Genomic DNA, 9,996 nt, shown 5'->3' on the forward strand with positions numbered 1-9,996 from the left:
GTACCGGTGGCGGTGGGACGGAGAGCTGCCGCTGTGCCCTGCCCTCTGCTGCTGCTGCTGCATCCAGGCACAAAGGGAGTGGACGCATCCTGCTAGCCCTGAGTTCCACCCCTGTACCCGCAGCCACGCTGCAGGGAGCACACAAAAAACGTCAGGACGCGGCCACGAGAACCAGGACCCCTCTAAAGACAGGGCTCGGTGACACTGCTCCGTGCCCACAGCCATCAGCCGTCCCCATGTGCTTCTCCCTGCTCTGCCGGCACAGTGCTCTGCCGGGGAGCAGGGCCCAGCCCGTGCCGTGCCAGTAGCCCCTGCACCAGAGCCAGCTCCTGCTCCAGCTCTTGGGCACCACAGTCCAACCCCAGCACAGCTCCATGCTCCTCACCCAGCACCCGGAGCACACGGGCAACCAGCTGTGCCCTGACCAGCAGCACGGCCAGGGCAGCACGCAGCACGGCACAGCCCAGCGCCTTCATCCAGCAACGCGCGGCTGATTCTGCAGGGAGAGCAAGTGAAGGTACAGTGAGCACTGGGCTCCTTGGGACCACGGGTTTCCCAGCCCAGGGCTGCCACCATACCGTGGCTCCATCGCTGCTGGCAGTAGTGCAGGTCCTGCAGCACACCGGGGCCTGCAGCCTGCAGCCAGCGCAGGGCAGAGCTGGGAGCCTTCTCCAGGAGCTGCAGCAGGAAGGGCAGCAGCTGCTGAGCCAGGGCAGCTGGCTCTGCGAACACATTGGGTTCATCCTCCTTGTACAGGCTGGGAGGGCTGTGGGGAGCAGTGGGGACATAAAACCTCTTGCCACCCAATGCTCCCCCCTTCCCGACCCTTGCAGGGGGCTGCACTCACGTGTCAGCCTCCAGGTCCTCCATGATGGCCCTGAGGTTGGGCTGGGGCAGGTGCTGTAGCAGTGAGTCGAAGGTCTCGGGATGATGCCCAAACTCATCCAGGAGGAGCTGTAGGAGGCTCAGCAGCCCCACGTTGCCCTGCACGAAGATGCAGCCACCTCCTCCTGACTGCCCCAGGCCATGCTGCACTAGGCTCACAAAGCCTGCAGCCTCATGCCGTACATCAGGGTCCTCGTCTTGCAGGAGGTGAATGCTCATGTTTATCACCCTGCGGAGGAAGGAAAGCATTGCTGCATGCCCAGTGGGTGCAGTGGAGGAGGGAGCACACATACAGGGCCACTCAGGACCTACCGCAGTGCCACAGGGACGAGCCAGGGGCAAGAAGCCTCCTGGCATCGCCGCAGCACCTCGGTGCCTGCTGTCTGCAGGGAGCACGCAGCCGCCAGCCGCAGCACCTCATCTGCCACGGGTCGGCCACACGCCTCCAGCATCGTGCACCACCGCTGTACCAGCAGGACATTCTCATCCCCAAACCTGAGTGGGGCAGAAGGAGTGGTCAGACACAGCTCCTGGCTTACAGAGCACTTGGAAGTCACAGGATCCAGCCACAAAGCCTAAGGCTCTGATCCCACAGCCCTACCCCACGGTGAGCAGCAGGCTGGCAGCACACAGCGCCTGGGAGAGGAGCTCTGGGCCAGGGCGCTCCGTCTCCATCACAAGGAGCAGTATTTCCACACATACTAAGGCAGAGCCCTGGAGCTTCTGGGAAGCTTCCCGAGACCAAGATGGGCAGCTTCTGCAAAGATGCATCAAAGCTTCAAGGTACAATCTCAGGAACTCTTTGTTCCCTCTGTCTTGCAGCACTGACTGTAAGTTCTCCTGGTCAACAAGAGGAAAGAATGAACAAGGTCAGTACCACCCAGCAAAGCCCTCAGAAACGCTGTCCTGAGCAGCACCCGAAGGTGCACTGAAGCTGTGCCTCCTCCCAAGAGGTCAGTGAGGGACATTAGTGTCCCACTTTGGATCTGTGATTTTGAGCCCCACTGTACCAGCAGTGTCAGACGGAGAGCCCTTTCCAGCTCCTCACATTCTGCTCTTTTCCCATCAGTCACCCAGCTCAGCACAGCACGGTGGACATCGGGGTAAGGATGTTGCAGAAGTGAGCAGACAGTGTGGATTCTCTTGCTGTCAGTCTGTCGGGCTGCCTCGCTGCAAGCAAAGCGGGCCATAGTCTGGTGGAGAACAGCTGCACCCACCTGGAGGGAAACAGAGACCTTTTCCCAGCGCTCTGCTCCTGGGCACAGGACAAGGATGGGCTCCCACCTCCCATGCCCTAAGCTTTACAGCAGGGAATAGGAGCAGTACCTGCAGCTCGGCACAGCCCAGCTCCCTGCCCAGTGTGAGGTTGCCCAGCTCAGCACTGACAGCATCCCAGATGCTCTGTGTGAAGCCAGGGCTGAGGGAGCCAGGCAGGAGGGCGAGCACCTGGAGGAAGGCGGCACGGACAAGTGGGCAGCGCTGGGCAGGGCTGAGCAGCCAGCCCTGGGCCTCCAGCTGCAGGGCCACGGGGTGCAAGGCTTCAGCAGGCAGCCTGCGGGGACACACACCTTCACCGTGGGGCCCAGACAGAGAGACACCACAGCCATGGGGCAATGCAGGGTCACTCACCTGTCGGTGCCTAGGTGGGGGGCCAGCAGTGCCCGCATCTGCAGCAGGTGCCCATGCAGGGCGTTGTGTGAGCTGACCCCCCCGGGTGCAGGAAGCTGCTGGGCCAGGTGCAGGAGCAGAGCTGGGCGCTGGGGTGGTGGGACAACAGGAACCAGTGCTTTGGCAGCCATGGCTCGCACGGCATAGATGGGGCTCCCTGCCAATTCCAGCAGCGGCTCCAGGAAGTGAGTGGAGGGGCTACGGAGTAAAAAGGGCACAGTGTGGTGACACGCCGAGGAGAGAACATCTGCTGCCAGCACTCTCCCTTACCCACTGGGGTCATCGGGGCCAGGCTGCAACTGTGCCAGCAGTGTGAGGATGGCGTGCAGTGCAGGGCGCAGGTGAGGTCCCCCTGGCACGGCCGCCCCCAGCTCGGCCAGCAGCACGGCACCCAGCTGCGGGTGCTGCCCCAGGAATGCGGGCAGGCTCAGCCCCTCCACCAGGCAGCCCTCAGCGCTGCTCTGCTTCTGGCCCAGCAGCCGTGTGGTGAGAGCACCTGCAGGGAGGGAGCACATCAAACATCCCTGAAGGGCAATGCCATGTTCCAGCACTAGGATCCACCCAAAAGAAGGGATGAGGATATGCACCCGTGCTGTGGAGTGCAGTTCTGGTTCCTGTTTCCCCATGGGCACCGTTGCAGGGCTGGGGTACTCACTGAAGAGCTGGATGGCCGCGTTCCTCATGGCCCAGCAAGGCGAGCTCAGTCCCTGCAGTGCCAGGGCCACCATTGGTGTAGCATGCCGCAACAGCGCAGTGCCCAGCCCTGCACCGCGCACCAATGTTTGCAGCACGTGCAGGGCACACACCTGAAGAGAGTATGTGGAGCTCAGCTGTGCTGCACCAGGCACCGACAGCCTCATGCTGCAGTACCCAATGCAGACAGACCCCTCTGAGGAGCTCCGTGCAGACCACCCCATTCCCAAGCTGGCTTTAATGGCAAAGGGATCAGTGTGCACTGCAGTCACCTGTGGGAGGTCAAGGGTTTGGTCCCAGTCCTGTGGCAGGGCCATGGTGGCCAGTCCCAGCAGTGTCTGGATGCAGCGGGTCAGAAGTGGACGTGCCTGGGCTGGGTTTTCCCCACTGACAATGCAGAGGAAGAGCATGGGGAAGCCGGCAGCACGGCGCGTTATTGAGCTGCTCCGGGGTCCACTCAGTGCTTCTAACCCCTGAGAAACAAAGCCCGTCCAGACTGGTGAAACTTGCCTGGTGGAGCCCGCAGCCTCCAGCCTGCAGCACCTCCCCAGGGCTGGAGGATACGGATGCTGGAGATGAGTGGAATGCAAGCATGAGTACCTGGTCCAGTATGGTCTGCGGGATCGCCTGCATCTCTGTGTCAGGGTGGTTCAGCAGAGCAGCACAGAACTTGGTGAAGCCCATGCTGCAGCCCTCCACTGCTCCCTAGGGCAGACTGGTGTCAAGACTCCCTGCTCCCCACCCTCCCACAGCCCCCGGGGCTGCAGGATGGATCCAGAAGGGTGGGAGAGAAGCTGAGCTCACCCCAGGCAGGCCATGTGCTTACCCAGTGCCGGCACCGCAGCAGGATCTCTTGGAAGACTGTTGCAGCTGTCTGCAGGCTAGCAAATGGCAGGAGGTGCTTTGTTCCAGGGGATGACAGCAGCAGCTCAGCCAGGCCTCCCAGCAGCAGCCCGACTTCCTGGGGAAAGCCAGAGCGTGGAGAAGGCAGCAGGGCTGCCCAACATTTCTGTTCTCCCCACACCTGCTGTGGCAGGGCTGCCCAGCAAGGACTGCTATTGCTCAGCCCATGACCACCAAGATGCTTTTGAGCACCCAGCCTCTGCAGCATTTTCTCAGCCTGCTGCAAGCCCTGCATGGCAGAAATGTTCTTTTTCCAGCCTGTTGCTGGGCAGGGTTTCGGTAAGAGACTGATGAGTGCTGTCAGAAGGGAGCTGTGACAGGTACCTTCAGTGCAGCCCAATACAGCTGCAGGGCTGTGAGCAGGGCCAGCTCAGCTCCTGCCCAAATGGGGATTATCGGTGCTGGGAAAGCCACTGAGCTATGTAAGAGCAGGGAGGGAAGGGGGTTGCTTTTAGAGATGGGGAGCTGCAGCCCCTGCATCTTTTGTCTTCCACTCCACTTCCCAGGAGAGAGGTAAAAGCTACAGTAGTCTCCAGGGAAGTACACTGCTCCTCTGCCCCCCATCCCCAGTGAGGGTGGATGCCCAGCAACTGGGCTGTGCCATGGGGAGATGCTCCTACCTTCACTGACACCCAACAGCAGGTCAGGATCAAACTGTGCTCCTCTGACAGCAGAACTGAGTCCTCTTCCTCCTCCTGTTGGCCCTTCCCCAGCATAATGAGTGAGCCAATTGCATTCCCCATGTCTGCAAATGATGGGGCAGCCACTGCAAAAGGAAGTTTCATCTGAGCCTTAAGGAAGGTTGTTCCTGGCAGTGTGGAGGACTGCTGGAGCTCATAACTGAGTCCAGGACATCAGTAACAGAGGTAGCTCTCTGCAGGGACTCACTTACCTTGCTGCTCAGCTTCAGGCCCCTGCTGACTCTGCAAAGCCCCCAGCAGCAGGGAGGTGATGTCCCTTGCAGTGCCCACCAGGCTGCTGAGCAACTCCTGCCAGCCTTGTGCTGACTCTGCTGTTTGCATGCAGGTGACCACCTCAGGCACCTGTAGCAGGCACCTCCGCAGGGCTGCAAGCACACCTGAACAACACCCATCCCATGTTACAGCAGGGCCTGGAGCCATCTGACATTCCCAAAATGAGATGTATGGCTGGAGAGGGAACATGGAGATCCTCCAGAGCCCAGGCACGCACCATGCATTGGTGCTACAGCTGCTGCCTGCAGCAAGTTCTGTTGAGCTGTGGCAAGTTGGGCCTGCAGCACCCACAGCAGGTGTTGGGCGAAGTACAGGCTGCGGTTCGTCAGTGTCTGGGCTGTGTTGGCCTCCAGGGCCAGGAGCTTCAGGGTGCTGCTGTCTGACCTGGAGCAAGAGGTGGGTGCTGATGGTGTGCAGGCCCCAGCCCTACTTTGCCTCCACTGTTGCAGAGCCAAAGCAACCTTTTGGGCTGCCAGGAGTTGGGCTGCCAGGAGTTTCCCTGCCCATCCCACGCTCATACTTCTGCAGGATTGTCTTCATAAGCACAGCTCCGACTTCGGCCTCCTGCACGCGGGGGCTGCTGAGGGCATCCTGAGCCAACTGGAGCAGTGCTGGAGTGAGGGTCTCAGGGAATGTTGCAGGGAAGTAGCGGATGAGCAACTCCGAGGCCATGTCCCTGATCTGCCGGAGGAGGAGAGGTGAGAATGGGGATATGGTTGGGGGCAGTAGGGCAGCAGGTGGCACCCACCTCGTTGGTGCTGTCCTGCAGGCAGCCCAGCAGTGCCAGCAGGTTGGGCTGGGAAAAGAAGTCCCAGCAACCACTCTGCCTGGCATGGCCCAAGAGCGTGGCCATCGTCCCTGCAGGGATGGGGATGGAGGCGGTGAAATAGGGCAGAGGAACAGCCCGAGAGGCCAGGGGTGTCTGGCTGGGGTGTCCCTACTCACGCGGGGGCTGTCCTTTCTTCCTCTCAGGGCTCCAGGTGTCTGTACAGGTCTCCAGAATGGCCGTCAGCAGGAGCAGAGCCGTCTTCTTCCTCTGATAGTTGGCCCAGGGGATGAGCGAGGAGATGCAAAGCTGCAGCAGCCACTCCACAAAGTCTGCAAAGGGAGAACCCAGCACCATGGCCACCTGCCTGCCAGGCCCCTAGGGCTGTGCAGAAGTACTACGGTGGCCATCTCACCTACAGCCCGTGCCGGCTGTCCCACTCCCTCGCCCCTTAGCTCCTTGGGGTCCTTCCCCCGCAGCCGTGCCAGCGCACCGTCCCGCAGCCGCCCCAGCACCTTCCTCAGGGCTGCCTGCAGCAGCTGCCGGAAGGCAGAGGTGTGGCAGTTGAGGTTGAGGGGCAGGAACTCCCGCAGCAGCCGCTCCTCAGTGTCTGCCAAGCTGTGCCCAGGGCCGCCGCACAGCAGTCCCAGTGCTGCCAGCCGCACTCCTTCCTCACGGGCACGCAGGCAGGCCCGCAGCCGTGCTACCTCCTCGGCCTGCAGTGATGTGACCCCAGCTGCGCTCCTCTGCACCCGCAGCAGTGACACCCAGGCCCGCAGTGCAGCTGCGTCCGCACCACTGAACTGAGCAGCCAGCAGTGCGCCAGCAGCTGGGAGCTGCCGCAGCGTCCAAGGCAGGAGGTGGTTGGTGGCGTTGCCGTGCAGGATGGGCAGGGGTGAGCGCAGCGCCTTGCTGAAGAGTGGCAGCCAGTGCTGTGCCCAGAGCTCGGCCTGCTCGTCACCCTGCCCCTGGGAGCACTGCTGCCGAACCAGGGCCCTGTACATCTCGGCGGCCATGGGGCACAGGTGGTTGGTAGCCAGGCAGCTCAGGAGGTGCTGTTGCAGCATGGGGCAGGCGTCCAGCACCTATGGGAAAGGCCATGAGCACCCAATGAGCCTCCTCTACCCACTGCATCACTAATAGGGATGCAACCTTGCCATCCCCTACCTGCTGGCTGCCCACATAGGGGACAATGGCACACACGGGGCACCCGTATCTGGCCTTGATCTGCCACGGCATTGAGACTGCCCTCTGCAGCATCTGTTGGTAGAGGGGTCTCTCCTGGTCCTCAAAGTGCTGGCATTCCAGGTGGTAGATCTCCACCAGGAGTCTGAAGGAGCTCTGGATGAACTCAGATACACCTTCCACCTGGGGAAGGATGGAAATCAAGGTTTCCCTTCTGAATTCCTGCTTTAACAGAGACCCTGTTGCCACGCACTTCTAGCAGGCAACCATGTGTTAGGGAGCTGGGGATGGCAGGAGATGAGCCATCTGATTGCAGCAGTGCTGGGGGTGCCCTCTCCAGCCTTACCGGGGCCTCGGCATTGTCCCATAACAGCTGGGCGAGCTCCTGCAGCAGCTTGGCATCCTTGGCCAGGAGGCGGCTGCCCTGCAGGTGCCAGAGCTCAGGAAGGTTCTCCTGGACACGCCGCAGCCACAGCACCAGAACTGGAAGTGGACAGGCCCCAGTGCTGAGCTCAGACGGGCTGTGGGGCTCAGGGAGCCATCAGTCCAGACAGATACAAAGCAGCCCAGGGGGGATGGCATTCCATGGACTGGAGCAGCACTGACAGCCCCACCAGCAGGTTTGTCTCCTACCTTGGAAGCAGTGGTAGTGGCAGTCCTTCTGCTCCTTGCTCAGGGCACACACGGTGGGGAAGAGCACATCCAGCAGCAGGCAGGCCTGCAGAAGCACAGCGGTCAGTGAGCAGCCAGATGGGGACTTCCAAGGGAAAAAAACCTCAGTACAGAACAAGAGAAACTTTGGCATCCATGTGAGCTTTCTGTGCCTGCCTAGCAGCCCGGCTCCAGGAGAGCAGCTCCACTTTTGCTGTGAGATGCAGAGCAGGTTGCTGTGTCAGGAGTGACTTTACCCCAGACTCCCACTGCTGGGTGAGAGGCTCTGACCCTGGAGTAAGCCCTCATACCTGGCAGGTGCTGCCCTCCAGACGGCAGCAGAGGATGTCCGCACGGCAGCATGTCAGCAGCCCCCTGCTCAGTGCCAGCCTCTCCAGCCCGTCTGACTCTGGGATGCTGTGAGCCTCCACTGCCAGCTCCCCAACTCTCAGCTCCCCTGCACCTGCTGGGAAATGGCTGCGTTAAATGGGACAGAGACCCAAACCCCACTATCCATCCACCTGGGTGGCCCCTGAGAGTGGACACAGCAGCAGAACTCTGACTGACGGTGAGAGTCCTGTCTCCTTTCAGTCCCTTTGCTGAGGCTCTTCCCAGTGCCATTGTAGCACACACCTCTGTCCATGAGCTGGAAGAGGGCGAGTGCAGCTCTGGCCCCACTCTCAGGCAGTGGGGCTGTGTTCAGCAGCATGCTGAGTGCCGTGCCTGCCAGCAGCCGCACATCCTTGCTCAGAGCCTGGACATAGAAAACAAATGCACATCTCTAGCCTCTATGCATTATGTGGGCAACTACAGAGCATCCTTCTGATGCTGTAATGTTCCCTTGAGGACATCCGTTGCCCCCGCAGCACCAGGACCGCATGCACCTTCCCTGCCACTGCCTCCAGCAGCAGCTCCAGGATGCGCTGCAGGGCTTCATTCTTTGCTATTGCATTCCAAACCAGTGGGGCCACATCTTTTGGCATCATCTGGAAGAGCTGGAGGCAGGCCTGGAGGAATGGAGGGGACAGTGAGGATGGCCTCCAGCACTGCTCACCTCCGAAAAACGTGCATGCTTTCCTGAGGCAAGCTCCCACCTTGACAGCCAGGCAGCTCCAGGTGCCACTTGGTGCCGCTTGGCCCTGCAACACGTAGCTCAGGGTGTGGGCCAGGTGCTGCAGGAGTGGGGCCATGTTCTGCTGCCAGTGGTGACGGCCCAGGCTGCTCTCCTCTACAAACATGCATACTGCAGGATGGGGACAGTGTCATTCACGTCCCTCCCTGGGATGGGGAAGGGGTCAAAGAGTAGCAACCGACCTGCCTGAAGGTCCTCAGAGGACAGCACCTGGGGGGCAGAGGGACAGCATCCTTCACACCCCGCACAATGCATGGGGCAGAATCGCTTCCAAAGCTCCCGTAACCAGCTCCATTCCACAGTGACCCCAAAGGCAGGGGACTGGGGGCATGGTGGCATCCACGTGCCAGCTGTTCTCACCTCTCCGTGTGGTGCCAGCCCGGCCAGCAGCATGCCCACCTCCTGTGCCAGCACAGCCTTATGGCCCACGGCCAGCTGGGTCACAATCTGCTGAGAGACCCCCACTCAGCCCCAGTAGGACCCTAAGGATCGCTCATAGGGGAGAGTTACAGACCTGTTCCAGCTTCTGGAAGGCGCTGGAGCTGCCTGCTGCCTCCAGCTGGAAGGCCAGGACGCAGCGCAGCAGCGGTCGCACCTCCGTCTCGCCCAGCGCCCGCAGCTCCTCGCCCAACTTCCGTGCCACCTGCAGGGCCTCCTCCAGGTGCCTGTCCCGGCACCGCTTGGCTGTGCTCCTGCAATGGGATGGAGACCAGGTGGGGTGCACTGGGCTGGTTTGGCATGGGAGTACCTTGGTGGAATGGAGCTTAGCATGGGTGCATCCCAACTTGTTAGAGCTGGAGTGCCCAAGCTCGGAAGGGGTTGGGGTGGGGATACCCGGGCTGCAGTGGGGTTGTGCTGTGGGTGCCTCTGCTTAATGCGGTTGGGGATTTGGGTTGGGTGAGGGGTGCCCCACCTCCATTGGGGATGCACTGGGGATGACCCAGCTTGTTGTGGTGGGGATACCCAGACTCGACTTGAACTCAGTAAGGGGTATCGCAGCTCCACGTGGTTGCCACGCTCTCATCTCCCCCACCCGCAGCCCGCATTACAAACGCGGGGAAAAGCGCCCTACGATGGGCTCCCTTCCCCCCGAAGCGCCGTATCCCAACCCGCGCTCCAGCAGCCCGGCCCGGCCCCGC

The 9,996-nt window shown here is 61.4% G+C and overlaps 1 protein-coding gene across 1 annotated transcript in view; it reads right to left on the reverse strand.

Annotated features, from left to right (window-relative positions):
• Positions 1–6: 6 nt before the first annotated feature.
• The window catches only part of LOC104913570 (thyroid adenoma-associated protein homolog), a 10,363-nt gene continuing 373 nt past the window's right edge, over positions 7–9,996 (reverse strand). The window contains exons 2-31 of the mRNA XM_019620925.1: positions 9,372–9,549; positions 9,218–9,304; positions 9,040–9,067; positions 8,820–8,968; positions 8,610–8,732; positions 8,359–8,479; positions 8,037–8,188; positions 7,708–7,792; positions 7,421–7,557; positions 7,057–7,257; positions 6,305–6,974; positions 6,069–6,221; positions 5,872–5,981; positions 5,644–5,804; positions 5,341–5,507; positions 5,042–5,227; positions 4,770–4,915; positions 4,073–4,207; positions 3,847–3,951; positions 3,519–3,719; positions 3,209–3,359; positions 2,824–3,049; positions 2,515–2,751; positions 2,212–2,437; positions 1,896–2,102; positions 1,487–1,725; positions 1,198–1,380; positions 848–1,114; positions 579–766; positions 7–496 (exon numbers count right to left, since the gene is read on the reverse strand). Of these exons, the coding sequence (XP_019476470.1) occupies positions 225–496; positions 579–766; positions 848–1,114; positions 1,198–1,380; positions 1,487–1,725; positions 1,896–2,102; positions 2,212–2,437; positions 2,515–2,751; positions 2,824–3,049; positions 3,209–3,359; positions 3,519–3,719; positions 3,847–3,951; positions 4,073–4,207; positions 4,770–4,915; positions 5,042–5,227; positions 5,341–5,507; positions 5,644–5,804; positions 5,872–5,981; positions 6,069–6,221; positions 6,305–6,974; positions 7,057–7,257; positions 7,421–7,557; positions 7,708–7,792; positions 8,037–8,188; positions 8,359–8,479; positions 8,610–8,732; positions 8,820–8,968; positions 9,040–9,067; positions 9,218–9,304; positions 9,372–9,549 (5,491 nt within the window). The 3' untranslated portion in view covers positions 7–224. The remainder of the gene's footprint in view (positions 497–578; positions 767–847; positions 1,115–1,197; positions 1,381–1,486; positions 1,726–1,895; positions 2,103–2,211; positions 2,438–2,514; positions 2,752–2,823; positions 3,050–3,208; positions 3,360–3,518; positions 3,720–3,846; positions 3,952–4,072; positions 4,208–4,769; positions 4,916–5,041; positions 5,228–5,340; positions 5,508–5,643; positions 5,805–5,871; positions 5,982–6,068; positions 6,222–6,304; positions 6,975–7,056; positions 7,258–7,420; positions 7,558–7,707; positions 7,793–8,036; positions 8,189–8,358; positions 8,480–8,609; positions 8,733–8,819; positions 8,969–9,039; positions 9,068–9,217; positions 9,305–9,371; positions 9,550–9,996) is intronic.

Source organism: Meleagris gallopavo, chromosome 17 (genome assembly GCF_000146605.3).
Source record: "Meleagris gallopavo isolate NT-WF06-2002-E0010 breed Aviagen turkey brand Nicholas breeding stock chromosome 17, Turkey_5.1, whole genome shotgun sequence".
NCBI classification, from domain to species: Eukaryota; Metazoa; Chordata; class Aves; order Galliformes; family Phasianidae; genus Meleagris; species Meleagris gallopavo.